The sequence below is a fragment of the Pleurotus ostreatus genome (genome assembly GCF_014466165.1).
Source record: "Pleurotus ostreatus strain PC9 chromosome Unknown scaffold_9, whole genome shotgun sequence".
NCBI classification, from domain to species: Eukaryota; Fungi; Basidiomycota; class Agaricomycetes; order Agaricales; family Pleurotaceae; genus Pleurotus; species Pleurotus ostreatus.
The window spans coordinates 690,049-717,570 of NW_023503164.1; the positions used below are offsets into that span (position 1 = coordinate 690,049).

A 27,522-nucleotide genomic window follows, 5' to 3' on the forward strand; every position below is an offset into this window, starting at 1 on the left:
AAGTACTAGAGGTCATGTGACGTTCTTGCCCGAGATCTCCGTGCCGCTTTCAATGACATCACACCCTGTGATATGTAGTAGGGGTCAGGAGTCCCTCCTCCTGACATCTCTACGAAGATCGGAAGTGAGTACAAGTCAGTGATACAGAGTTTTCCACACCTTGCAGAGTGCTTGGCTTTGAAGGATTGGTAGTTGTCAAACTCCTGGCCGCGTTCAAACCTTTGATAGAAGTGAACTTGCTCCCTTATTATTACGAGACTGTCCGTTACGGAAGACTAATGGAATTGCGAAAAGTACACTATCCCAAGCACCTGTATTTAGTACCCGAGTGAATTCCAGTACGCCACCCATCTTTCCATTTCCTTGGTGGTCAGTGAACGCTGCCTACTCAACGTAGGTGCAGATAGCATGGCTCGTTGGATTGCCATGTCCGGAGTTTGGAGTGCCAACGAGGAGTCTTCATTACCTCGCAAAGAGGCCCTGAAGAATTCCAGCAACTGCAAAGCAGGACTATTCTGCCCGTTGTTTGCTACGATACCCTTCCGCACTCCTTCCTTTGCTTCTAGGGCGGCGACCCAGGTCTCGAACGGGACGAGGGGAACGTTGATCAAGGAGGACATGAGGCCCATGATTGAGGCCATCGGCACCGGCTGTGGGTGCTGCAAATTAAGGAACGTTTCGCTGCTGGTCCGCATTTCAACCAGAGCAGCAGCAGCGACGTGGGTGGGCAGCCAGGAGGCGTCCTAACAGCAATCAACAACAACATGGTCCTCATCCAGAGTGGCTCTGACTCAATCGACTTACCCCGTGAAGAATCGGCAAGGACCCCACCATGGCGCCGCTACACACGATAGCAGGGAACCATTCTGATGCCCTCCAATGTCCATTTCGCCCCCCACAGAGTTGTCCAAGACGGACAACAGTCGGTCGCAGGGCGGTGCGCTGTGCTAGGGTATGAAGCATCGTCTCCGTCACCCACTTCGACTCGCTGTACCCTGTACCGACTGACACAGAAGGATCGAGCACCGGTTCCTCGGGAATAGGTCCCAACTTCGTTGCATCTGCATCTGTAGTCAAGCGATTAAAGCTGATCTTCAAGGGAGAAAAGGTAGTGTGTTACTGGAGAACACTCCGACTGAGCTGACGAAGATGAACTTCGGAGTCGCAGCGTGCGGGGAGGCGAGGGCGAGATCGACCAGGTGACGGGTACCGGCGATGAGGGGCTCCATGGACAACAGCGACAGGTTGAAGTCCACCTTCCAGGCTGTCGCTCGGGTAAGCACTCATCCACCAATGATATATCCCTGCTCGGAGAAAATACCATTGTGTATTATGCACGTAACTCTTGTGCGCAACTCTTCATATAGAGCAGCAGAGATTCCAAGGTCGGCCTGTGTCACGTCGGCCTCCACGAGGGTGAGCTGCGGGGAGCCCAGGAGCCGTACGTCGATCCCATTCCACTCGAAGCTGCGTGTCTGCCGGGACTGCAGCGTTTCCTTCGGGTCAGCGCCCTTGCGGTTGAGGGCATAGACTCCCTTGATATCTGGGTTCGTCAGCAGGGCTTCCAGCACAAACGCACCGAGGCCACCAGTACTGCCTGTCAGCAAGACAACCTCCTCGATCACTTCATCCGCTGCATGTACGCCGCTCCCGCCAGTCGCCGTCGAAGCATGGCTGGTGTATTTACTGACAAGGTCCGTCATCTGGCTGATCTTGCTTGTCAATCCGTCGTCGGGTGACGCATGTCTCGCGGTGCCCGTATCTACACCTGCGTTTGCGATGTGTGATAAAAACTGAGCAAGTCTCTCGATAGTGGGATTCATATATACGAAGTGTCGGGGAACGCTGGCGACGTCGACCGCGAAGCGCCGCAGGTATTGGACCAATGTGTTATGAATGCGGGTGGCGTGCAGACTATCGTCGCCAAGATACAGATAAAGTACCCGACATTGAGCGTTGTAATGGGACGCACCTATCACACCCAAGCTGGAAGATATCGGCGTCGTTCTGTATATCATGGGCATCAGGCAAAGCCTTCTTGACCACAGCTCTCGCTAATTCGAGACTGTATGCGGGTGTCCACGACTCGGGGAGCGCCACATCGAGTGCAGAAGACTCCTCGAACGCCATGTAGGCGTCATCGATTTCCTTGGCATACGCCTGAAGAATAGAGCCGCGCTTCGGTGTCCCCTTGGGCGTGTATTCCAACGGACGCTTAGGGTCCGCGATGAGCACCATCTATACCCACCGGTCAGCTTCGTCAACTAACTAAGCGGAGAGTTGCATCGTACTTCTTTGAATATCTTCGAATGGGCCGGTGCGAACTTGTTCGCCTTCACGAGGATATATCTGTGATCGTTAGACAGTTCAGTGTATTTTGAGGTTAAGAGGGAACGCGACGAGTTTACTCGATTTCATCCATGAATCGAGCGACTTCTGTAAGCTCGAGGGGATTGATAGAACATTCCGGGGTGGGCTCAATGATGACGCCGGCGTGGAACCGCCCTCTCCCGAACATCACCGCATGCCGCACCTTCGGGTGTTGTGTCAAGATATTCTCTGGATAGCGCTCAATGTTTTAATGACGGCAGCCTGGATAAGGCCCAACATACCTATAGGTACTGGACTAGTCTTTTCAAACATCAGCTTGGGTAAAGGGTCAATACTAACAACGCGCACCTTCTCCCCAGTGGAGTGCATAAGTTGGTCATCCGACCTTCCGTAAAGTCGGTAGAGGTGCGGGTTTACAGGATGCTGCTCTAGGAGATCATTCGTATCGTACACGTCTCTGCCATTGACGCGAGAATTGGTGAACGGGAAAGCGTGGATATCTGACGGCTGTCACGGGCATGTTCCGATGTATATGTAACATATTCTTTGAACTGACGGAAGGATTACCAACTTACAGCCAGGACAAGTCTGAACACGCGATCTTCGCCCTCGGGGACGAGGATGGTGTCCAAATCAGGGGAGAGCTAGGAGTAAAGCGAGAAAGGGGTCAGATAGGGGCAAAGGGAATGTATCGATTATCGCCCACTTCAAAATATTCCCAACCCTCTGGGTGTGGTTTGGCTGAAGTAACGATAGAACATGACGTCAGGTCCGGTAGTAGAACATATGAGAAGGGGTCTTACAAGGAAGCATTTTTGCTATTGGGCCGGTCTCAGTACTGCAACGAGACGGATCAAAATTCAGTCTTAAGATGGGTGCTCCAGTTGAGATTACACGACCGCCTACCTCCCGTATGCCAGTATAATAGTCACTCCGGTGCTGACAAGGTAGTCCCCTACCTGTTTGCTAAGCGGGGCGCCAGCAAACATCTCAAAATCAAAATCGGCTACGTCAGTTTACTCGGAGGGGTCATAGATCCATAATAATAACAGACGTCTAAAATCTAGAACTTACAATGGCAGAGAATACTTTGAGGGCTTTGACATCCGTGTCTGTAAGTGCCCATGACTAGTGTTGTAACAGGTGAGTGGTAAGATGTGATAAATCTTGATGGGGTAATAGTGGTTACCTCGAGATAAGATGGAACACAGATCATTACGGATGACTCCGTGGCCCGGGCTTCAAAGAGCACTTGCTCTGGACTCGGAGTGGCAATTGGGGAGTCGGGACCGAACCCAGAGATCGCAAGGCCCGTTGCAGCCTACCCAGACGTAGTTATGGACTTGCGTAGTTCGTCTCTAGTTGTGTCACGTACCGTCCATATTGTCGCCGTTGATCCCATTGCATCTGTACTGCGAGTTTACTGCAAGGCATAGTGAAATGAAGAGATGTGACCTACGATACATTGGAACTGAGTGAGTGGACATCACATGTCCACAAAAGTCCATATCACCGAACACTGAAGACGAAGGTCACTTGAAGAGGGCGTTTTGAGAAGTACTCTACAAGCTCACTGAATGCGCGGCCTCGCTCTATGAGCATACGGTGCGTAGAGATGACCGGCTTCGGGAATGTCGTTGATCCTATGTAGAGACGCGTTTCAAATACGGATAACCGATGGCGCTGACAGCATACCCGAAGAGTGCAATATCAGCGCAGCGTCATCAGGTTTCGCTCGGACCGAGACTGGGCAGCGCTTGAAGCTCTGACTCGGCTTGATGAGTTCATCCCCGAAGCGAGGCAGCGAGATACAACAAAGCCTAACACCCTCGGACTCCAATACATCAACAGATGCGGCAAGGAGTTGCTGTGTCGAGTGATCTCCTGTCGTGATGATGTGCGTCACTTTCATCTCCTTGATAAGATGGGCAATCCCAGCAGGAGAATTTCGATTGGACAGTGGGAACGGCTGGTAGCCAGCGCGCATGAGCCCCATGGTCGCGATGAAATAACTGAATGCATCTTCCCTCGAACAGTCAGTGATATTGCACCACAGTGATGTTAAAGCCATCTACCTGTGATGGCTAATATTGCAATGACGGTGTTGCCGTTGTTGGTACCGATCTGATCTAGAAAGAAATTCGCGGCGAGGTGCACCGTCTGTACGCCTTGACTCCACGGAATCCTGTGCAACTTATCGTCCGCAGAGCGAAACACAAAGAGTGGATGGTTCGGAGAGTGGTCCAGGTGCCAGTCGTATATTTCGGGTAGAGTCAGCGAGCCGTTCAAAGGGGGTGGTTTGAAGGTCATAGAAGCGTGGCCAACTACGAGCCCGGGCAGAAGTTTATCAGTTGATGGTGTACGGGCATGGTATTGTCTTCGCCGCTGGCCCTATTTATGACCTTTGCGTGGCCTTGATCGTGTGAGAATTCATCACCAGCATTGCGTGTATTACACGGTACGGCGTACAGGCCCGTAGTCTGCAGTTGCATCCGATTGGAATTTGTCGGAACAGAGCGAAGCGTAGGCAACTACATCAAATCATGATGAATTCGATGATTCTCCAATCCCCCATCAAACCCCATCTTGGTATCCTGGGTCATCGCGCCTGAAATCGGTGGGGTCTGAGAGAGCGGGCCGTCCGAAAATGTTTAGAACTCTATGTTCTCCTTGATATCGATGTCTTCATGGAGCTAGAAATCAATCTTCGCCGCACTTACTCGTAGGTCCTGGTGGCATGACCGTCGCTGCTCCATTCACATTCTGCCTTGGTCCACTCCAAGCTTTGTAGTCGTAGACGTGACGGTGGCTGCAAAGGACCCACTGGGTGGAGGGAATGAATAAAGAAGGAGCATGGAATGGGGAATATCAAAGAAAGTTCATGATCATGATCGGCGAAGCGCCGAACTCCCTTCATCCACCGTCATTCTTCATTCCAAGAATTCGACAATGTCCTTGTCCTTGAATTCCTATACCCCTGTATCCCCCATTGTCGCGACCATGAGCATTGATTCGAGTTGACTTACGTCCATTGTTCAGCTGCCATACATATGCCAGTAGTCCTGTGGAGAGCAGAGGAGCTCGGTCCGTTCGCTGGCGAATTGAATGAGTACTCGTACGATCCGTAGAAAAAGGGACGCCCTCTTCTGTACGTGGCGAGCACGAGTGCGTGCTGTGATTTAGTGACAAACGAAAACAAACCCCCAACGAAAATGACACCAATGTGACGAGCTTCAACTACACACCTGACACCGTATACCGCTTCTCAGCCGAAGTCTCCTCGCTGCTCCAACACCTCAAGCAGTCAGGCCTCTAGGAGCCCAACGGTTCGCCGGGGTAGATATCACGAAGCTCAGTCTATGAAACTTCATCAATGATGAATCCAATGATCTGGAAGTTGTATGGGATGACTTGGATGGAGAACCTTGAATCAAGGTCGCATTGCGATGCCGAGGATGCCGCCTAGATCGGAATCCCAAATCCTGCTCGGGGTGCGAAAAGTTGCGAAGCAAGCGGTTCTGAACTTCTATCAGGCTCCACTAGCACCGGGCTGCTAGAAATAAGTCTTCGCCTCACTTACCAAATTGCTGGACTTGAATGTATATAGCTACCTTTTGAATGTTGTCTCTTCTCCATTCACATCATGCCCGCGTCCGCTCCAAGCTTTGACCTTTACCCGCCATTCTTTGCAGGTAAGTAGCTCTCGATCGAGCTCAACTGTCAACAGATATTGACCAGAGTAGGGGTTTCCCTATCGTTAGCGTGGGTTCCACCTTTATTACTTGCAGCGATCTTATCTGAACGCTCGTTTGGACCGATAGCCTCTACGGTACTGCTATTGCACAGTCCATACATTACTTCCGCAGATATCCAAACGACAAAGTGTATCTCAAGTTTGTGGTGAGCTCTGTAAACTCTAGGCGACTCGCAGATCTGATTCCCGCAGGTTGGATCGCTCGTGTCCGTTATTTTACCCTACAGGTCACGGTGGTACTGTTTCTCACCATAAGATGTATAGTGCCCTACAAACTATGCACAGTGTATGTGCCAGCATGTCCATCATGGAATTCAAACCGCTCCTCGGCCTCAATTCCGTGGTCGCCATACCGAGGACACTGATGGTTCGTAAATTATTCGTGTCAAGCTGGGGCAAACTCTTGATGTCGGCCATCAGATAAGCGAATTTCCAGCGGTGCGTAAATTCATGCGTCGAGCGACAATAGTTCGTGTAGCTAAAGCTATTTGATAGTACATCTCCATGAGCGTGGTGCAGTTGTGAGTAGAACGAGTTTTCGAAAACTCTTCCGGGTACTTCATATAATTCTGTAGCGCCTACAGCTGCAGAGTATGGCACTGTGAGTGATGAAAGTTGGCTGGGGGTTGATTCGTGTCACTCAGGCGTGGCCAGTGAGTAGGCGGAACAAGCTGCTGGTATCAACAGTCGTAAGCAAGCTCTGCGTGATGGAGCTGAGCCTAGCTAAGCAAATCTACAGGCCTTGTTTTCAGTATCCCAGCTCGGTATGTCTTCCGTCGGTCACGAGAGTTTCCCTCTCTGAATTCCTCTTCACAAAATCTCAATCCAGCCTGCGGAATAAGTTGAGTAGTTACAATCGGCATTAACAAAGCAGCTGACAGCCTGGAATGCTGTAGCTCTGGCTTGTGATATGTATGTACAATCAGTACTCCTCCTTGACATACCTCGTGACGTCTGTATTGCCAGTTTACTGGCGAGCCAACTCAACTCAGGACTGGTATTCTTTGCGAAGCCGAACGTCGTGAGTGTTGCGCACTAAATTCTGATGCCGTTAGTACAATAATGTCGTTTTGATCTATTTTTGACTCATCCAGATCCTCCGTACCATCCAACTGTGCTCAAGCATGACGTGCGATATGTTGATTGCTTGCAGCCTGGTATATTTCCTTCAAATCAGTCATCACACGAGTCTCTCAGGGTGAGCGTGTTTAGAGTAAGAAAGTATGAATACTCAATCATCTCTCACCAGGACTCGATACATGATCCGTTATTTAATAGTCGTCTCTTTCAGTGTTGGATTGGTCACTTGGTAAGGGGGTTCGCTTCATTTGCGTACTACGCTCATCCCATCCGAATCAGCTTGTTCTGCCTTCTGACGCTCATAACGGCGAGCTCATCGACCTTTTCCTCGTCAATGGGCGGCACTGATGCGCTTTACAGTGGTTTGCCTCGAAGACGACTATCTGGAGTACATTCCACCTGTTAACAGGGAGTTGTACGTATAAATTTCTCCCTCTTCAAGGATAACAATTCAATCTCGAACTTCAATGTCATAGGCTATATCAACTCTTTTCTTGCGAGGTCGGTGATTCGTTAGCTTCATTAATCACGACTTGCTCACACCTCATGACCAACAAAAGCTTGAACAGCAGAAATATGTTACGGGAGCGTCGTTTAAGATGGAACGACTCTGCGGACGGAGGTAAGATGTTGCCTTTGATCGTTCCTGCCTGTGCTCAGGAATTGTCAGTCAACACCTTCGGTGATTACGCATTAACGGACCTCAGGCGGCGGATAGAATGATGCACGGGTATCGCCTTTACGCTCGTTGATGGGAGCAGTCAGTTGGTATTATATATATCAACTGTCGATGAAAGGATCTATGACTCGATGCAAGAGAAATTGCGTCTTTACATTCTTTAATGATACTAGTCAGCTGTTACCGCTGGCAATGCGGAGATTTATAACAGATACATCCACGACGCAGCAACACAAGATTATCGCCAACTTCGATACGACACTACGTGGCGGGCAGTGGTTTGTATCCAGTAAACCAACCTTTTCGAGGGCACTGCATAAGGATACTGTTTCTTTCGCCTGGCGTATCACAAGAACCCCCGGTTGCTCCAATATCCAATCCACCGTTCTACTTCTGCCTCATCTATCGGTCTAACGTTCTGACGCAGCACCGATGATGCTTCAAATGCTCTTGTGAAGTCCAAGCTTGGTAAACCCCAAGCTTCTCTACCACTCCCGTTTTGCTCCCAGCCCGCCTTCATCGTCCGGAAGAAATGTGGCATCTTTAGTGCAGGGATCTCCCGTAAGTCATCTGAGTCCGTGCCTATCGTCGAGGCTACTTGGGCTCTGGTTTCTAGGAGATCGAGCCATTCGATATAAGGGATGAGTGGTATCCTGAGGGTCGAAGAGAAGGCCCGAGAAACGAGGTTGGCGCGAACCGGTTTGGGATGGACCAAGTGGAAGATATTGCTACCCTCAGAAGGCTTACTTGCCAATTCAAGGAGTACCTGGGAAGCGGCCTCCAGCGGGATCCAACTGACGACCTATCGACATGAGGGGTTAACTGAGTCCGTGCCCGACCGGAAAGGGTGGAAAGAAGCAACTAACTTTGCTGTCATCGAAATCGGGGAAGAGCCCTAGAGATCGCGAGGATTTGACAATAGTAGGCAGCCAGTCAGACGCCTTCCAGTGGCCATTCCTTGCGCCGCTAAGTTGCCCGACACGCACTATGGAGACCTTCAAGGGTGTAGAAGAAGCGACGTTTTGAAGGATGGACTCCGCTACCCATTTCGATTGACTGTACCCTGTGCCTGCCGCTTCATCTGCGGTAGCGGGAACTTCACTTGCGATTGTTTTTTCTTTTCGCCCTGATTGATGGTCAGATATCAGGTGCAATGACATGCGTATTTGCCATAGAAATATGCGTACGTGATAGAACACCTATGCTGCTCACAAACGTTACAGCAGGTGGGTGGGTTCGATACGAGGACAAAGCCAGGTCGATTAAATTCCTAACAGCCTTAACACTTGGTTCGAAGGATGGCAGCGAAAGGTTGAAGTCGACCGGCCATGCTATAACATATAAGTCCAATCATTCCCCTACTTCAGAGCCAGGGGAACCCTACCGTTGATAATGATGTGCGTAACAGAGACGCGGAACTGTGAAGACATCGTGAATAGGGGTATAATAGGGATTAAGGGGTATCACACTTGTTCGACTAAAGTTGATGTCAATCCAGAGTTGTCGTCTGCGAGGTCCGTCTCGACGAGGGTCAAGCGATGTGACTGGTCGAGTAGATGCAAAGGTAGACCTAAGTTTTTGAAGGCCTCTTCCTGCCTCGCTTGCAGCGAGGTTGTCCGACTATACCTATTCAAAGCATAGATTCGCCGGATCTTCGGGTTGCGTAGTAAGTCTGCAAGCAAGGCAGTACCTAAAGTGCCAGTGGTCCCCGTAATTAGATATACGTCACCGTCGCCATCTGATACCTGACAATTGCCATTGGGTATTCCCCTTGAAAAGTTCCGACTAAATCTGTCAACCATTTCTTGCATGTTTTCTGCCGCAAGTTTACCGTCTTCACTTGTGGATGCCACCACTATTCCACGTGAAGCTAAACGGACAGCGAAAGAGGAGAGTTTGTTGACGGTGGGATGTTGGTAGACAATGTTCTCGGCAACGCCATTCGTACTAAGAGTGGTGCTATCGCGAATAGCACGTAAGAGGGTATTGCGTATCCACGTCGCCTGTAAACTTTTGGAAGTGGTATTAGCGTACAATGAGACAGTGCGAGAAGTTTGCTACCTGTCGGAGCCATGCTGGAATACATCATCGTCGTCGCCCAAGCTTGAAGATGCCGACCCTAACACCTGATGGACAAGCTTTCTTACGAAGGGAAGCGTTTGCTCCATGTTCCACGCAGCCGGCAGCTCGACGTCTACTTGTGAAGTTTCTGCTACAGACTGATACAGAGCTTCAATCTCCGGCTCATAGTTGTTGATGATGGTCTGCCTCCGAGCTGTGCTTTTGGAGGTATAGTCAAAGGGCTTGCTGGGCGAGACGACCAAGATCATCTAGATTCGAACCGTGAGTGGCGGGACGGACTCAAGGGTATCGATTCCATACTTCTTTGAAAAGGCGCGAATGCTGAGGTGCATAATCGTTCATTCGCTCGACGGTCGGCCTTACCCATATCAAGAATTATTGAAGAAGAGGGTGTAAGTAAATCAACTCACCAGATGGCGTTTCGAAACTCAGCCAATTTAGCGGCGTCGGATGGATCAAATCGATACTCTGGGCGAGGGTCGACGATAACGCCAACGTTGAACCGCCCACGCCCAAACATGACGGTTGTTTGGACCCTAGGATCTTGATTGAGGATATTTTCTATAATGCCGGGTTAGATGTAGTTAGTTCACGTAAGGATATTTCAACCTAAAGGTCCTGGATTGGTCTGATTGCGCTCAAGAGTCAGTACAGTGACCATCAGAGAGCTGTAGCATGGCAAGCATTCTTGCCTTTTCACCAGTGCTATGCATCAATTGATCATCTGCGCGCCCGAATACCTTGTAATATCCCGGCTTGATGGGATGCGCAACGAACAGGTCACTCGTATAATAAGCATCTTGGCCGCCCAGTTGGCCGTTGATGACAGAGGGTATCTGGTATGGGTTAGGCTGGAGAGGTCGCTTGAATTGCTGGACTTTTGTATGGTAACGAAGTCGTACCAGGATAACTAGTTCATACTGCCCAAAGCCGTTTGGCACATAACTACCTGTGTATTGCTTCGTCAAGGTAAAGTATTCCCAATCGAGGCCGGGGTTGTCTGCTAAGAGTGTCAGAAATCACGCAACTGAGTCATAGGAATTGCCCAACGAGGTAATATTGGGGCGGGGATCCCAATCTCGGAGCTGTCGCCCTCCCATGTCAAAATAAAGCTGTGAGAAATGAACAAAAGACGAACGAGCCATATAAAATGTAGATTGAAACCCCATTACGAGCCACGAGATCGCCCGCCTTTTTGTTTAACGGGCCCCCGCCAAAAAACTGATGATCATCAACAACTGTAGTCGAAGTGTCAAAAATAGGTGCTTACTACTCCATCTATACTCTTTAGATACTCAATTGTTGCTCTGTTGCGGGACCAGGCCTGGGTAGGGTATAGGCATACGGGGAGTGGGTGTCATCGCAAGACCCACCTCGATAAACGACGGTACGCAAAATATGATGTCTGCTCCAGTAGCTTGGGCGCTCATCAGCACATTTTCAGGTGTCGCGGGGACGGGAGGCGCTTGAGGTCGGGCAGCAGTAACGGTGATACCCATCGTAGCCTGAACCAGATAAATCAATGCGTCCTCACCTGCTAATGTAGAAGACATACCGTCCAAAGTGTCTGTGATGCGCCCATACCGTGGTACATAGGCATTGCCTGCATTACATGAGCCATTCACATCATGTTGATTTCTACAAAGTGCTGGCATACTAACGTGGCAAGAAAGCCTTACGCCTGTTAAATCGCGCTCACCGAAGTCTACCAAGATCTCAGCTCAAAATTCCGAGAGAGAAAATAATGTATACACACAGGGGACAACGGCTAGTTGGAGGAGTTGACGATGGCTCCACCCAATTGGCTTAGGAAAGGCAGTACTACCTGGGGTCAGTCTGATTAGACATGTCATGACGTGATGTAATCATTTTAGGCGAGTACCAGAGGAGTGGAAAATCAGGGCAAGACTATTCACGTCAGGTCGGCAAGGAGGCAGCAATTCGAAGGCGGTATCGGCAACAAAGATCTCTTCAAATGTAGGCATTGTGGAACGGCCAGGCAAAACTACGGATGGGTTGCTTTCTTGCATCAAGTTCAACGCAGCATCAAGTGCTTCAAGCAGCGCGGCATCTGAGCCAACTATGACGTGTCTCGCGCTAGTAGTCGACAGTAAATGTGCGACCGCGGCGGGGGAATTGCGGGCAGATATTACGAAGGGGGCGAACCCGGCGCGGAATGTTGCAGCAATTAGCGTGAAGTAGGTTATGGTATCTAGAAACGAAGATTTGGCCCAGGTAACAGAGACCCGTAGTTTGAATAAGTTGCGCACCTGAGGCTGCGAAAATTCCTACAATCGTCTCAGCACCTTGTTCTGCGGAGATAGTTCGCTGGAGAATCCTGGCGCAGGTATGAATCGCTTGCGTAGTCTCTGCCCATTTCACGGTTCTCTGGCGACCATCCTCTTCAGGAAAAATCAAGACAGGGTGCTCAGGGGAATTGTGGTAATGCCAATCATAGAACTCAGGGATAGTCAGAGAGCCGTCAAGAGGCGGCGGCTTGAACGTCAAGCTTGATAATGCTTGCGTCTTCGGTACAGGAGGGTAGGGGAGAATGTCGAAATCCAATCGCGGATGGGATAGGAGGGACATAGTCGGGAGCGTTGGGAAATGATGTTCCATGTGCTGTATTTAACCCCAAACCTGCGTCGAGTTTTGGACTGTGTGAACGTCTGTTAGAGGCAAGGCGTCGAAGTAAATGTGAAGTGTCTCACCTTAGAAGCGCTGCCCTAGTTCACCAGATATAATAAGGTCTCATCAATCATATTAGATGCGATCACGACCGCAAAGATGTACTATCACTCATACGGATCACACTCGGTAACATTTGTTGTGCATGGTTGGCCCTCTCAGAAGCTGTAAAGATAACGCGGATTGGAGGCTGCTCTCGTCAAGGCTCAAATGTGGAAGATTACTTGCTTGCGTGGGTAACTCGGAACAACTGCGTGAGTAGATGGAATCTTCCAATGATTCCACGTACGATGCAAAGTGTGATATCCGAAAGAAGACACCCGAAGGGAGTAACGCTTTACTTTCTCTTTCCTGCTTTTGGCTTAGGGAACACCACTGGAGCGTTCAACACCGCTCTCTTCGTGTCTTTGGCACTGTCGGGTAAACCCAATCTCGCTCTCTCCCGGTCGGAGAGCGCCGACAGTTTGCACCCTATAAGGAACAATCAGCTCTGTGTAATAACAGTCCTCATTAAATTGCTTGCCTAATGACCTGAACAACTGGTTTGTCCTTAATACCTCGTAATCAGTCGATATGATCGATATAGACGGGAATCAGACATACTGTGCGACACCCAGGCTGAGGTCCTTTGCAATCACCGTCGAATCAGCAGCGTAGTTGTCCACGCGTAAACATAACGCGAACATGTATGTGTGAAGCTTAGTTAGCATCGCCGTAGTGAGAACGTGTCTAGGTAGGGGGATGAGTTGACTGTTAGGTATTGAGAAAGGAGCGCGCACTTCGTGGAAGCCCTCGTCGTCTCTGTGAACCGCGAAAGTAGGCCGTCAAGCACCACTCCCGGTAATCCTTCGAGCTTCTCAGCGATTGCCTCCTTTTCCAACCCTTGAATGCCGCCCCGCTGCATGATGTTGCGAAACAAGAAGAGTGCCGAGATGTAGTACAATATTCGCCTAGTGTGGCTAATTCAGTCGCCATTATGGATTGCTTCGCTCGAACGTACAAATTCTTCTTTCCATGTTTGCCTTCTATGCCACCTCTCCCTTCAGTCTGTACGATTCGCGCAATATGATCATTAACCCACGAGCTGTGCTTGAATGGGAATATCGCCTGCCGCTCCTTTGCTCGACTTCCAGTACCTAGAGCGATCACGGGTGATATGGATGGCCCAAGGGCCTTCCATTCAACTTCTGGTATGATGTTGTGCAAGGGGTAGACGTCCGCGGGGTCGGTAGCTGTATCAGAAAATGGAGGAACCAGACGCGTGGAATTAGCCACTTCTTGTGCTTCCTCTGAAAGCAGAGTCAGCCATTTGAGATCGAAAAGGGACGTAGAAGGGCATACCTTTCGTTGTTAAACCTTCCGCGCCCTTGTCAATGGCGTCTACAATATGGGATACGACTCCTTTGACTGCATCCACGTCGACCTTTTGGCGTTCGCGTTGTTTTATTTGGGCTTTGGCCTTTTTGGTACCGAATGTCTCTCCGAGGGTGTTCCTTGCCTCAAAGTACGGAAGGACAGAGGGCAGCGAAGATGGGAGGGACTTCAGTGATTTCACGGTGTGCTTTAGAAAGTGAACTGGAGTAGGAACTGCCGCACCATCGGAGGTAGGAGTGAAAAGCCGTAGAGTTTTCGTGCTTCGATCATGCAGCGCGACGACGTATCTGGATAGAGTACTTGAATAAGTCAGATTATCCGTAAATTTTATTGAGCACGCACCGGGAGCCTGGAGTGTTCGTTTCGGACTCGAACGAGGAAAAGAACTCGACCGTCGGGGTTTCTCCTGCCACCATGGTCTTTCCCGGTTCAACTCCACCATTTTTGCGTTTCTTGCCATATACTTTGAAGGATGTTGAGCTCGGAAGGTCCACACCAGGCGTACTGACTGCAATGTTTGATTGGATACCGTGACATGGATGGGGACTGGAGATAACAACGCACCAAGCACTGGTACAGCGGCGCCAGACTCAGGGATCTCGTGGCTCGACAGTTGCAGGGAAACTCCTGCATTCGAGACCGACTCTGCGCGCTTTCGCTTCTTGCTGAACGTCGACATCGTTCGCGTCAGCGGGCGTGGTTATCAGTCACAGTGAGTCAGGAGCTCGGCGAAATTTTGACAATGCACTATGGGCGCTAATTGAATCCTCCCGCTCGTTCCTGACTTCGATCACTCGGACTGACCAGTCCATGCTCCTTTCCTTCTCACAAGGTGGTTGAGATAACCAGAGGTACCCTGGACAACTTCCCTTGTATATAAACGCCAACGGGACTCTGTATTCCCTTTTTCTGTTTTGGGTACGTCCGCCATACTGAAATTATGGGACAACGGACCCATCGCTGACAAGTTCATTCAATAGTACTACGCAGTACAGCTCGTGTACAACAATGGCAAGGTCAACTAGACAATCCAAGGCGCGCAAACTGAGCAGGAGCCCTACTCCTGACCCTGGTCCGGAATCAGAGGGCGAGTCTGACGAAGAGGGTGTCACTATGAAGCCAATGCCAATTCCCCCCAGCCGCGCAGCAATGAAAGACGAAGCTGGTCACCTTGGTGTAGCCACGAAGGATGAAGACGTCGTAATGAACACCGAGTCAAGTGGGACGGATAATAAACATGCCGAATCAGTGAAGAGTGCTAGTGAAGGGTTGAAAACAGAGCTCAAGCAGGATGTTGAACAACCAGGGCTAGGGGCATTGAATTGGTCACGGTCAGATGTGCTTCGTCCGTCCTCACGGTCTACTCTAGATGTTGGTGGGCGAGAAGAGCTCAGGCCTTCGCCCTCAGACCTCTCTCAAACCACTCCACCCACACCACCAGCACCATCGATGTCTGCTTCGGTCTCTAACTCACCGTTTGAGTCTGAGACTCCCTCAGCATCAACCCCACTGACAGATACGCCTCAGACCAGTGAACCTATCAACAGACCGTCTACCTCAAAGTCAAAGAAATCCTCGAAGCGCTCAGAGGCGCAGCTCATTGGGGACCTCCCTGTGGCAAGGGGGGCTGCACTGGAGACCTTCGTCGAGATTTTAGACAATCATTATCAATATGGGACGTTGGGTAGGTCCAGAGAGGCGTTGGAGGGAATGACCTGCGATTGCTCGTATGCTCACGGTCAGTCTCGTTCAGTCTCTGGGATCATCAGGCGACACGGTACACGCTCGTAGACTCGTAGTTGATTCCTTGCCCCGTATTTTCAATGCTGGCCTTTTCACCGCTCGTATACCGTAGTCTGCCCGTAGACGTTCCCATCCCCTCTTTGATCTAACCGTTTCGCTTGCAGAAGTGGATGACCCATCAACTGCTTGTGGCCATGGGTCGGATTGTATCAACCGACTCACTCAAGTCGAATGCCTCGAAGATGACTGTCGGTGTGGCTCCTACTGCCAAAACCAACGGTGAGCCTTCTTCTCAACGATATCTCAGTCGCTCCGTGGACCCCCGTTTTAACTCGCCCTCCCGGTATCTCCCCATGCAGGTTTCAGAGGAAAGAATATGCCTCGATTGAGATCGTACAAACGGAGAAGAAAGGGTTCGGGTTACGGGCAGAGGAGGATATTCCCAAGTAAGTTGTCTGAGTTGTTCTGGTTTTATCGCTTTAAACGTCGTGTTGCGTCTCGCAGGGACGGATTCATATATGAGTACGTGGGCGATGTTGTGAACTCCCCATCATTCAAGAAGAGAATGCGTGACTACGCTTCCGAGGGCCTCAAACACTTCTACTTTATGATGCTTCAGAAGGATGAGGTTAGTTCGCCACCCTTTCACAGTTTCATTACTCACCACTTTCTGGTTTCTTAGTTTATAGACGCCACTAAACGCGGAGGCATCGGGCGCTTCGCCAACCACAGCTGCAGCCCGAATTGCTATGTTGCCAAATGGACCGTCGGGAGCTACGTACGCATGGGCATTTTTGCCAGCAGGGATATCAAGCAGCACGAAGAACTGACTTTCAACTACAACGTGGACCGCTACGGGTGCGGAATACATTATTGGTCTTGAATTATCCTTTCTCATATTTTATCATGCAGACATGAGGCGCAAACCTGCTATTGTGGCGAACCGAATTGTGTGGGGTACATCGGTGGTAAAACCCAGACGGACATTGCGACGATGGATGATCTCTACCTCGACGGTCCGTCCGTGTCCTTCCAGCGCGCATATATTCTGATCTTTTCTGACATAGCTCTTGGCATTACTGACGAGGCTGATCTCATGGAACTGAAGGGTACGAGGAAGAAAAAGGGCAAGAAAATCGATGACCCAGATTTCATGGTGAGTTCGCGTATGACGAATAACTGCGTTTGGGTGCTCATTGTCCCGCAGCCCACTCTTCACCCGTTGGTCAAGAAAGATGTACCGAAGGTTATCCAAGCAATACGGCAGACACAAAGTCGAAAGGTGTTGCTAAAACTTTTGACCAGGCTAAAGGTACAGGCTTCTATTTTTATCTTATCAGATCTCGCGTGTTTATGGCTTCCTCGCAGATCACGGACGATCCACGACCTTTGAACCAAATCATGCGTTTACGAGGTTTCACCGTCATGAAGAACATCATGGACGATTATGCAAAAGACCCCGAGATGATCACCCTGGTATGTGCTTTGCCAAAGATCGGGCTGGATACTGTTGACCCGCCATGATAGTCCCTGGAATGCATGTATTTATGGCCTCTCCTGGCACAAAACAAAGCGAGAGACTCCAAAGTCCTCGACCTCCTAAAGAACATGGTCAATAAAGAAGAGGAAGAATCTATCAAAGAACTCGCTGAGAAAGTCAGTTTACAACTTACTCATTTTCGTCATCGTCGGGCTTACATTTTCATAGCTGGTCAAGAAGTGGGAAGAATTACCCGTAGGGTACCGAATACCTAAAAGAGGCCGGGAGGCAAGTCCCTTAGATGTTACGCTCTCATGTCTTATTTATTGTTGCTTAGGATAACGAAGAAGAGCCGGCTCCTGTGGTATCACTGGCTGTAGACGAAGTCTATCAGAAGAAAACTTTCACGTCGGTTTATCACCCCACTACGCGCCCGCGTCTCCTGCCCGCGAAAACCCCTTCCGTCCCTAACCAACCTTACAAGCTGAGAATCCCTCTCCCGGTACCAGAAGCGTGGCCGCCAAATTTTCCACCACAAGGCCCGTCCCGATTCTCTGAATCTGCGGCCAAAGCCAAGATGGTAATTGAGGCTGCAAACCGGGAAAGGGAGAGAGCTGAGGAGTTGGCTGCTATGCGTGCAACGGAACAAGCTGCTAAGGAAGAGTTCAAGAAGTATCTGAAGGCAAAATCGAAAGAGAGAAGAGAGAAGAGGAAGCTCATGGCCGGCAGAAAGCCTCTCAGTGCTGAAGAGAAAGAGGCACTTAAGGAGAAACGAATGATGAAGCTCGTGGGGCCAGTGGTCGTGAAGTGTATGTCCAGCCACGCGAAGTCAATGGACCACGACACCTTTAAGAAATACGCAAAGGAGGTGAGGGTTCTCTGCCGCAACATGGATGCAATGCTTATATATTTGATGTAGTTGACTCAAATTATTGTTGAGAAGGAGAAGAAAACCTCAAGCTACAAAGAAGGGCGACTCGACTCGTTGTCAGAGGAGAAAGTAGCTAAGATGAAGAAATTCTCCAAGGAATATATCGTCAAGGTTCTCCACAAACTCCGCAAGGCTCGTCGGGAATCTTCATCAACGACCGGTATCCCTTCCTCTTCGTCCACGACATTGGACACGCCTACTGAACACGACGATACTCCGAACGTTGAGATGAAATTTGAGGATATCGTCCCCATGGGCTCCGATCCAGAAAGCGACGATGATACAGACGATGAAGCCATGGGTGCTCCCGACGAGCCTCCCGTGCCGTTGCTAGAAGACGAGCCTATGGACATTGATGCGATCAGACAGTCGTATGAAGATGTTGAGGATGCAACTCAACTGTCGGCTGACCCCAGACGTCGACTTCCTGACGCTCGGTCCATTGATGATCCTCCTTCACAGCCCCCTGACCAGATACTAGTCGAAGATTGATGTGCTGTTTGTTGCTTACACGTGTAGCTCTACCACTGATGTATACATTACTGACTTCCTGCGATAATTGGGGCTTACTCATGCCTTTGAACCTATTCCACGGTTACGCCGTCTATGAAGAATTCGAGAAAGGCTTTCGATACACGCGATTATCTTTATTATCTACATCTTCACGCCTTTACCTTCACTTGCATCTGAACTTCCAAGCCAAGATCAATGACGGCGAAATGTATGGGCTAGGAAGGCGAGAGTGATCTAGTATCACAAGCTTAATACGTCTCTTCGCGACTTCCCCTTCGGATCGAAATATGGCTTCTCGCCAATGCTAACAACCCGGTTACCTTGACGCGACGCAGTGTAGTCGTTCCTAGAAAATAGAAAGTCAGTCGGTTAAGGCACCAATGTGTGGCACAGCAGTCAGACGTACGTCGCGGTGTGAAAGGTGGCTCGATTGTCCCATATCGCAACATCGTTCTTGCTCCAGCGGTAACGTACCTGACATTAGCGAGTTCATGAACAAACCACAATCAAAGAGGACAGGAGGATACTTACCTGTAAATCATGGTTTTCGGACACGTGTCTGAACAAGTAATCAAGAATATCATTGGATTCGTCTTGGGACAGTTCGACAATCCTTCGGGTGAAGCTACGGAGGTCTGGATCAAACCAGTTAGTCGGTGGGAGATGTCGCTTACGATTTGTTTACAAACAATGCTTGGAATTTCGTTACAGGGTGTGTTCTCACTACTGGGCTGGACAGAATTTTATATGATTGGGGTTGTCCATAAGTAAGATAAAGACCTTACTGTATGGCTGTGAGATCGCTCCCCGTATTTTCCGGAGACCCTCGTGGATCTTGGATTTTAATTCCCGTTGCACGCGCATACTAACGCGTTTACTCAGGGTTAAGTGGCTACGGTCCTGATCATAGAATGAGTACCCACATCCAAGAAGAATTCGCCACTGTGGACCGCTGTCAAGCCACACAAGAATTTCTTGAAAGCGGGCGAGAGCCTATCGTAAGCTTCATACGCACTGAAGCGACGTCAATTATGAGTAGAGCCGTGACGTTGACTTCGGGGACAAATTGGGGACAAACCTAGCCCACTAAAATACCGTGTCCCAGTAAAATTAAAGCTCAATAAGAAGCCAAGGAACCTACGAGAGTGTCTCCTCCAACTGACAACGAAGCTGTCAGACGTTATTGGTCGCTATTATCAAGCTACTCACTTGGAGGCAGCGTGTGCATTTTGAGTATCTATTCGTGACGATCAAGACCTCGTCACAAGTTCTGTTAAGCAGCAAGAACGAACTGAATAATCCGCTGGCACACGTTCAAAGGTGATGTCAGAATGCCAGCCATTGCTGGCCCGTGTTGATTCTATCACTCCCGCCCTTGCAATGCCACTGTATTCTCGTCAGCAATGACGCCCAAGAAGCAGAGCTCCACACATACCCCATGGAAGATATAACGGAGACATCAGCCCCGAGCTCTGGAGTATCTTCGGAGACAGGATGCCTATGCAATGTAGAGGTCTTGGGCTTTCCTGATAGTTCCCCTAGACGGGTCGCAAGCTCTTTTTGTTGTTGAATGCCAATGTCTTGATTCTTGAAGAACACGACGCCGCGGGACGAAACAAGTGAGGCAAGTTCCTTGATAAGTTGGTCGCCATCAGGGTCTACCAACAAGTGAGAGAGTTGGACATCCTCGTCCGGAAATTGGGTCCCAATGTGGGTCGTGAGGTCTTGTACGTTAAATCTGCTCAAGAGCGTTGGAGAATTATTCATGGTGCTGAAACAAAAATCAAGGGCGAATGACACTATTTATCACAAAAATCAAATCGATCAAAAGTATCCATGTGTGCTCAACTGGCGTAAGAATTGCATAAGAGAGACAGTTGGTGGGAACATACGGGAACATGGTAAACGCTGGTAAACGGATCGGCCTCTTCCTGACTGTGAGAAAGCGGAGGCGGGTTACGTCCTGGATATGAACCTCAGTTCTTTGGATGAAATTGGAGTAAATTCAAGCCTGCTTCCAAGTCCGCAATGGCATAACCGTCAGAATAAATACGATGGACATTCGTCTACGCTTGGTCTAGGCTATGATAACCTGCTTCTCCTTGTTGAATCTCTGTACTGTGGCCACGGATATATTTAATAAATCAGCCACAACTTGAGGAGGTGTCAAGGCAAGCCTTAGATGGGATGGGTTAGTTAACGTTGGCGACTTGGGACAAAAATTCACCATTGTGTGGCGCTGAAATCAACGAAGCGTTCTTGCTTGAAGATCTCTAAGAATATGAGGGGTTCGGTTGGAGAAAGATTCTTGATCTAGTGGCAACGGGCACTTTAAGTTTGTGTAGTAAAGACCGTATGAGATCCTTACATAGTGTCCATAAGAGTTCGGGAAGACGCCGGTATCACCGGCCTACAACCAGGTTTAGTACTCGATTGTTCTTATTTAAAGGATGATCACCAATCGCGCGTACCTGGAAGTCGAAAGTTCGAGAGGTGCTTGACCCGGCAAAAGCGGTAGCTCTGCCTTTACCGTGAATAATATAAAGCCATTCTTCAAATACACATATCAGTTATCCGTCACGAATTTCTGATTATAAGAGATGATTTGGTACCATCTTTGGTATGCCAATGCAATTCACGAAGACCGTTGGGTTCTACAAAGACGAGCGCACTCGCTACTTCCTTGGAGACCTAGCAGTACGGTGCAAAATAAGTAAGGTACAGCTTTTTTCTTTTTGAAAGATCGTACCGGGAAATTAGTAACCGAATCTTGGATTTTAACCCAACCTCCTCCTCCCTTCGCGACGGTCTTCTCTTGCTGTGACAACCTGAACACGAACGGACTTGGAACCTTGCCATCAGGGGAAACAGGGGCACTTTCGTCTGCATGGCCAAGCGGAGGTGGAGGTGGACTGCCCGTCGGTAGTGGGATGATGTACGGATCCCTCTGTGGTATATTTGCCAGTTCACTGACGTTGACGCCGAGGTTCTGCGCGACAATAGCTAAAGGCGTTCGGGCAAGCCAGTCAGACAACATGAATGTTGTTCCCGTGCGGTCGAAGTTCCCGTCAGTGAACAAGATGAGAATCTCGAGGCCGTCACCGAGAGCCTGGATACTGTGTGGCACGCCTGGGGGGAAGCTGCGAGTTCTGTCAGCGTGCAGAAAAGTTCGCTCTGCATGGTGACTAACTAGTAGATATCGGGGTCGCCGTTGGCGGTAGGACCGACGACATCTGAGATATAGCTTCGACCGTCTTCATCAACTGCCGATACACGACCTGTGCCATTCAAAATGTATCCCCACTCTGCGACGCGATGCCAATGACTGCAAGGAATTAACACTGAGGGCAATTGCGCAAAACGTTGATGGATGGAACTCACAGTTCTCTGTAGGCATTAGGAGCCAGTCTAAGTTCTGCTGCTGCAATATCTACGGCTGTGAACGAGGTAGTTTGAGCTGCCGCATGAGACCCTTGCTCGGTCGGGCTTACAAGGAGGTAGATCTGTGATCGCTTGCTCTCTAACCCAGCCACCCTAAAGATTCGTTGACCGATCAACATCTAAACCTCGTGATGCAGCTCATGGAACCTACTTTAAGCAATCGGGTATGCGAGGACGAGAAGCTCCATTTGAGATTTGGCACAACACCTGTCCCCCGATGTCAAAATACGCACACGTGCGCCGAAAAACAACATACCGGAATCAGTTGGGGGGCCAGCGACATTGTCCGGGTTCTGGGCATCAATCTCGTGGTTTGTATCGTCGCCGCTGAATTCCCCTCCTGCGCCGTTCCTCAGGGGTTGTGGCGAACCACTGAATTCAGCTACTTGGCCAACATCTGGAGGAGTGATGTCGCGCTTCGACTTTGAGTTTGGCGAGGAAGGTCTTAGGTGCTTTGGTTTGATGCCAGCTGCGTCGCGTCGCGTCAGGGTCAGAGGCTTCAACGAGGAATCCTTTTGCTTCAGCCATGCTTCGACCTGGGCATCGGAGAGCGCTGTTGCTGGTAAAGAAGTGATAAGTCCTAGAAAGAGAGAGAATGACAAGGCCGAGGCAGCAAGTGCGAGCCACCGACTCATGTTGCTTGTCAAGGGGGAGGAGTGCGGGATGTGTTCCAATGGGATTTAGCCTTTAAGACGCTTCGGCGTGTGTAGATGTAAAAATACATCAGTCGAAGAGACTATGGCGCGATGTACGGCGTGTGTAGCATCTGCCACTTCTATAACACCGCATCGTGGCTTTTACTGATGTCAGAGCTAAACGACGACGGCGAACAGGTCTTCGCGACGATATCATGGGAGAGGAATGGCAGTCAGCGTGCTAATCAGGAACCATACTTGATTGAAGAAGCACGCCCCTACCAACGGCTGGGGAGGCCCGTCAGACGATCTTCTAGCCGTAGCATCCGATGCTGTTGAGGATCACCAAAACAGTAGTAATTGCGGAAATAAGTTGAGGGATTGCGCGTTGTGTCGTAATGGGATACATCGTCCACCGCAATAAGTACCATGCGTTGAAGTATACAAGTTAGGCCGTAGGGCTAAATCAAGTCCAGCTCTTTGATATCTATTCCCTCGAAAGAACGGTCTTTGACATGCCGGCTTTCGAGTTCTCGCTTCGTCATCCATAGATGACAAAGTTGAATGCAGTCTTTCGCCTATGACAATCACTCAATAAAGGAACGAAAAGGCGAATATAGATGGGACTGACCACAACGAAGAGCCCCAGGCCAACTGCATTTCTCCACCTGCCCCAAAAGTCAAAAGATTGTTCATTAGGAAGTGAAAGTAGACATACCAAACCGGGTCGCTGTCCGCCCAAGTCCTTGTACCACCCCATACGCTGCCAAAGACCAACCTCAAAGCTAGCTTCGCTTGTCTCAACGTACCCAATCCAGCCCAATTTTGGTTATAAGAATACGGCCCTAGCGGAGGCGAGGCTACGTGGCCGCGAAGAGGCGGCTTTATGGCGAGGAACTGTCTCAGGAGATACGACCGCTTTGACAGTCTAAAGAGCATGTTTCCCATGAAACTAGAGATGGCGGGGATGAGCAAGGCACCCCCAATGAAACGACCCAATGATGACGTTGTGTGGTTGAGGGTCCTTTCAGCTGCAGCGGCAACATCTTGGGGTTCTTCTTCGGCATTGCCATCGTCCGCAGCTTCCTCGTTGTCGGCGTTTGCATCCCCCTCACGTCTGATGCCTGCTACGATTCTGATATTCAAGATGTTTCCTTCATTCCGCTGCCAGACAAATTGGCGGTCGCCGGGTAAGGGGCGAGATCCTAACACCCAATGCGTGAGCATCGTAAAGTACCTCTTGTAGATCATTTTCGTGACAGGAACTACGAATAAACCAAACAATAAAGGAGAGGGCGGCCAGGTGGCCGCGCTTGGGAGATGTGAGATGCGTAACTCCTGGGCGTGTCTTGGGTCTGTCCAGTGTTCACGCAGGGAGCGCTCTTGTTGAGGAACGGGGCTTGATGTCGGCCACGTAAGGAGAATGGATATTACGGGCAAGATGTGTGACGTGATGGAAGTGCGCGATAGGATGAGACTCAGTGGGATGAGGGGGAGGTTGATGAAGGCGTGCCACGGCCAATTAGCGGGCTCCTCAGTCAAAAGGAGGTTGAACATCCTAGCTTCTGGGTTATGTTAAATACCTAACGAGGCAATGATGTACTTACTCGTTGCCAATGAACTCCTTCAGGGCATATGCGCCGTACGCTGTGCTCACGATATATATCCCTACGTGACTTGGTAAGAGGGACGGGAGAAGCTAGTTCCTCACTCACCCGTTCCAAAGACTGCAACGATTCCGGCCATCGTAAAGACAGTGAACATCCGCCCCATGAACTGCATAGTCCCGTTCACTGACGTGAACACTCTGAGGAATATTGATTTCTCGCTCTGCAGCTCGTATTGCGTGCCACACTGTGGACATTTCAGAGCGTTCTTGGCCCTAGCGGAATCCGACTGCGCGGTCCGAATCCATTGCAGCAGACATGCTTCGTGCGCAACCAATGTGCAGTTGCATGGATGGACCCATGCCTTCGGAGGATTGGGGCGCTCTTAATGATCTTCTTCAGAATCGACTGCAATGGTTCTGGTCTAAGCCTCGAACATACCTGTGTGACGCTCCTCCTCCCGACATACGTAACATGTGCGAACCTGGCAATATCGTAGGTACCTCGAAAGTAAGATTACTAGACTCAATCGAGTAATTAGGAGTAGACTCACCTTCAAATCATTGACGGTCGGATATTTCAGGGTGGAAGACATGGTCTCTACGCGGCAGCCTGGAGTACGATGTCCAGCGGGATGAAGGCTTCGATGAAGGCAAGTTTGGCGCCACCTCTATTTGGAACTTGATTCCCACGCACTCTAGAATTAACTTCTGGCATCCGTTGACTCAAAATCTTGAGGCCATCCATTTCTTGCTTCCAACTTCATTGAGGCAGGGAATCCCCTCGTCGGCAGGATTATCGCGAAAGCAGAAGACTATTCGCAAGAATCTTATCTAATTCCCCAAATTACACGCCCCCATAGTCATATCTACGACGATCGAAGATGTCAGGAGACGAGAAACTACAGAAGCGTCCCGCAGAGGACTCTGAATCGGAGGATGAGGATGTAGAGGAGGAGGTCATACCTAAGGTCGAGATAGATCCGTCCACGCTTACCCCTCTATCACCAGAAGTTATCTCAAAACAGGTGAATGTCGCAGTATAAATTCGCGAAGGATTATAGCTGACGATGTGATAGGCAACAATAAATCTGGGTGTGTTTTTGTAGTGGCCACCTGACCAGATCTCTCTCTCAACGCCTGATAGGAACCATCGGGCATGTCGCTCATGGTAAATCAACTGTGGTGAAGGCGATCTCTGGTGTACAGACTGTTCGATTCAAGAATGAGCTTGTTCGAAATATCACAATTAAGCTTGGTTATGCCAATGCCAAAGTGAGTGGTCGTCCAATGGACCAGACGACACGCCGCTGACGGTACACCAGATCTACAAATGCGAAAATCCCGCCTGTCCGAGGCCCGGATGCTATCGCTCGTACCGATCTGACAAAGAGGATCAACCCCCATGTGAACGGCCAGGATGTGGGCATCGCATGAAGCTCATTCGCCATGTCTCATTCGTCGATTGCCCCGGTCACGATATTCTGATGGCCACCATGTTGAACGGTGCCGCCGTCATGGATGCCGCTCTCCTTCTCATCGCCGGTAACGAAACGTGCCCGCAACCCCAAACCTCGGAACATCTCGCCGCAGTAGAAATCATGAAACTAGAGAATATCATTATCTTACAGAACAAGGTCGACTTGATCAAGGAAGCGCAGGCGCTGGAGCACCAGAAGAGCATCAGCTCTTTCGTGAAAGGTGAAGTGTCAATCATACACGGGTTTTCGGTGCATGTTCGCTGACCTTGATACGTTGTCTTGTAGGAACTGTCGCCGAGAACTCGCCCATTGTTCCAATATCAGCCCAGCTAAAATACAACATCGACGCCGTGAACGAGTATATCGTCAAGCGTATACCTATTCCTATCCGCGATTTCACATCCGACCCTCGCCTCATCGTCATTCGGTCGTTCGACGTCAACAAACCCGGTGCCGAGGTGGATGAGCTCAAGGGTGGTGTTGCCGGTGGTTCGATTCTCACCGGTGTCCTCAAGCTTGGTCAGGAAGTCGAGATACGCCCCGGAATTGTCACGAAAGACAGCGCGGGGAAGACCAAGTGCCAGCCCATCTTCAGCAGGATTATGTCACTACACGCAGAAAATAATTTGCTGCAGTTCGCCGTCCCGGGTGGCTTAATTGGTGTTGGGACAAGAATTGACCCTACCCTCTGCCGTGCCGATCGTCTTGTCGGTCAAGTACTGGGTGCAGTAGGCAAGCTCCCAAAAATCTACACCGGTACGTATCCCTTTCGGATCATCCCTCTCAAAACAGGTCACTTAACTACTACTTTATAGAACTCGAAATCAGTCTCTTCCTTCTCCGCCGACTACTCGGTGTGAAAACAGAAGACAAAAAGCAAACCAAAGTCACCAAGCTCGTCAAGAACGAACTCCTCCTCGTCAACATCGGCTCAACATCCACTGGTGGCCGCGTTCTCAGCGTGAAAGCCGACCTGGCGAAGATCCAGCTGACGTCGCCTGCTTGCACGGAGGTGGGAGAGAAAGTCGCGCTGTCCCGACGAATTGAGAAGCATTGGCGGCTTGTCGGTAAGTCTTTTGCTGTTGCGCAAGTGGCTGTCTGGTGACTGATCTCCTGACGCGCAGGATGGGGGAGTGTGCAACGTGGTACTGTGCTGGAAGTGGAAAGTCGCTGAGGGATTATGTAGACATGTACACCTTGTGCTATTATACATTGAATTCTTGGACTGCACAAAGTTGTACAATGCACGATGAGCCCCCCATGAAGCGGACCCGCTGTCACTACCGCCCGTCGATAGTCCGAATGAATTAGTGCCATACCGTACAGAGCCTGTTCGACGTACAGTACATTATTTGCATTCTTGAAACGCCTTTCTTTGGAGAATCTCGTCTGCCGCGGCAAGGGTGTTGCACAAGACTGTTTACCTGATTTAACAGAAGAGTACCTTCGAACCTGTCACACCGAAGGAAAGAACACCTGGCACTTCGATTCTTCGTCTATGGAGCCAGGGCGACTCCAACATCCTCCAAAGGAGGCAGGTTAAATCCAGGCCACTTCGCCGCGGCCTGCGTACAACTCAAGCAAGTGTCGCGTGTGCTATTCACATCACCGACGCTCAGCCACTTCATAATTGATATGTTCATTTCACTATCAACGACTATCAAAGGACAAAAAAGATACTCGGCAGTCTACAAGTACGAGACA

General features: G+C 49.9%; 9 protein-coding genes across 9 annotated transcripts; 3 read left to right on the plus strand and 6 right to left on the minus strand.

Annotated features, from left to right (window-relative positions):
• Window positions 1–317: 317 nt before the first annotated feature.
• Window positions 318–4,327, minus strand: PC9H_011418 (uncharacterized protein; the record flags this gene model as incomplete). The annotated part of the gene is made up of 16 exons (XM_036780903.1): window positions 318–743; window positions 805–1,067; window positions 1,121–1,264; window positions 1,322–1,914; window positions 1,973–2,238; window positions 2,292–2,349; window positions 2,409–2,559; window positions 2,613–2,631; window positions 2,680–2,838; window positions 2,907–2,975; window positions 3,406–3,459; window positions 3,521–3,652; window positions 3,707–3,738; window positions 3,791–3,850; window positions 3,906–3,974; window positions 4,027–4,327. The coding sequence occupies 16 exons, from the start codon at window positions 4,325–4,327 to the stop codon at window positions 318–320; spliced, it is 2,796 nt and encodes a 931-aa protein (XP_036626758.1).
• Window positions 4,328–5,974: 1,647 nt separating this feature from the next.
• PC9H_011419 (uncharacterized protein) lies at window positions 5,975–6,593 on the plus strand (the record flags this gene model as incomplete). The annotated part of the gene is made up of 4 exons (XM_036780904.1): window positions 5,975–6,023; window positions 6,120–6,231; window positions 6,371–6,452; window positions 6,564–6,593. The coding sequence occupies 4 exons, from the start codon at window positions 5,975–5,977 to the stop codon at window positions 6,591–6,593; spliced, it is 273 nt and encodes a 90-aa protein (XP_036626759.1).
• A 1,597-nt stretch (window positions 6,594–8,190) lies between these two features.
• Window positions 8,191–12,515, minus strand: PC9H_011420 (uncharacterized protein; the record flags this gene model as incomplete). The annotated part of the gene is made up of 18 exons (XM_036780905.1): window positions 8,191–8,646; window positions 8,711–8,970; window positions 9,032–9,175; window positions 9,229–9,262; window positions 9,314–9,854; window positions 9,906–10,174; window positions 10,227–10,284; window positions 10,337–10,469; window positions 10,585–10,929; window positions 10,977–11,011; window positions 11,065–11,147; window positions 11,197–11,250; window positions 11,300–11,431; window positions 11,482–11,529; window positions 11,588–11,631; window positions 11,683–11,751; window positions 11,809–12,138; window positions 12,197–12,515. The coding sequence occupies 18 exons, from the start codon at window positions 12,513–12,515 to the stop codon at window positions 8,191–8,193; spliced, it is 3,354 nt and encodes a 1,117-aa protein (XP_036626760.1).
• Window positions 12,516–12,951: 436 nt separating this feature from the next.
• On the minus strand, window positions 12,952–14,667 carry RPA49 (DNA-directed RNA polymerase I subunit rpa49; the record flags this gene model as incomplete). The annotated part of the gene is made up of 8 exons (XM_036780906.1): window positions 12,952–13,085; window positions 13,138–13,163; window positions 13,218–13,343; window positions 13,394–13,564; window positions 13,615–13,903; window positions 13,956–14,275; window positions 14,331–14,496; window positions 14,553–14,667. 8 exons carry the CDS (start codon window positions 14,665–14,667, stop codon window positions 12,952–12,954), a joined length of 1,347 nt encoding a protein of 448 aa, XP_036626761.1.
• Window positions 14,668–14,996: 329 nt separating this feature from the next.
• SET2 (histone methyltransferase set2) lies at window positions 14,997–18,634 on the plus strand (the record flags this gene model as incomplete). Its single annotated transcript, XM_036780907.1, has 13 exons — window positions 14,997–15,726; window positions 15,896–16,010; window positions 16,091–16,177; window positions 16,236–16,359; window positions 16,414–16,589; window positions 16,644–16,747; window positions 16,799–16,887; window positions 16,939–17,043; window positions 17,100–17,207; window positions 17,259–17,387; window positions 17,440–17,499; window positions 17,549–18,079; window positions 18,131–18,634. 13 exons carry the CDS (start codon window positions 14,997–14,999, stop codon window positions 18,632–18,634), a joined length of 2,862 nt encoding a protein of 953 aa, XP_036626762.1.
• A 261-nt stretch (window positions 18,635–18,895) lies between these two features.
• PC9H_011423 (uncharacterized protein) lies at window positions 18,896–20,422 on the minus strand (the record flags this gene model as incomplete). The annotated part of the gene is made up of 11 exons (XM_036780908.1): window positions 18,896–19,001; window positions 19,062–19,129; window positions 19,187–19,280; window positions 19,330–19,386; window positions 19,441–19,520; window positions 19,579–19,669; window positions 19,734–19,741; window positions 19,797–19,813; window positions 19,865–19,892; window positions 19,948–20,041; window positions 20,091–20,422. 11 exons carry the CDS (start codon window positions 20,420–20,422, stop codon window positions 18,896–18,898), a joined length of 975 nt encoding a protein of 324 aa, XP_036626763.1.
• A 310-nt stretch (window positions 20,423–20,732) lies between these two features.
• On the minus strand, window positions 20,733–22,731 carry PC9H_011424 (uncharacterized protein; the record flags this gene model as incomplete). Its single annotated transcript, XM_036780909.1, has 11 exons — window positions 20,733–20,832; window positions 20,883–20,968; window positions 21,024–21,065; window positions 21,127–21,206; window positions 21,268–21,346; window positions 21,405–21,795; window positions 21,846–21,980; window positions 22,037–22,091; window positions 22,147–22,189; window positions 22,248–22,303; window positions 22,353–22,731. 11 exons carry the CDS (start codon window positions 22,729–22,731, stop codon window positions 20,733–20,735), a joined length of 1,446 nt encoding a protein of 481 aa, XP_036626764.1.
• Window positions 22,732–23,192: 461 nt separating this feature from the next.
• On the minus strand, window positions 23,193–24,933 carry PC9H_011425 (uncharacterized protein; the record flags this gene model as incomplete). Its single annotated transcript, XM_036780910.1, has 7 exons — window positions 23,193–23,309; window positions 23,363–23,399; window positions 23,450–24,289; window positions 24,339–24,399; window positions 24,447–24,722; window positions 24,780–24,822; window positions 24,892–24,933. The coding sequence occupies 7 exons, from the start codon at window positions 24,931–24,933 to the stop codon at window positions 23,193–23,195; spliced, it is 1,416 nt and encodes a 471-aa protein (XP_036626765.1).
• A 288-nt stretch (window positions 24,934–25,221) lies between these two features.
• Window positions 25,222–26,992, plus strand: PC9H_011426 (uncharacterized protein; the record flags this gene model as incomplete). The annotated part of the gene is made up of 7 exons (XM_036780911.1): window positions 25,222–25,365; window positions 25,417–25,432; window positions 25,485–25,612; window positions 25,663–26,038; window positions 26,104–26,574; window positions 26,634–26,885; window positions 26,943–26,992. 7 exons carry the CDS (start codon window positions 25,222–25,224, stop codon window positions 26,990–26,992), a joined length of 1,437 nt encoding a protein of 478 aa, XP_036626766.1.
• Between the last annotated feature and the right edge of the window lie 530 nt (window positions 26,993–27,522).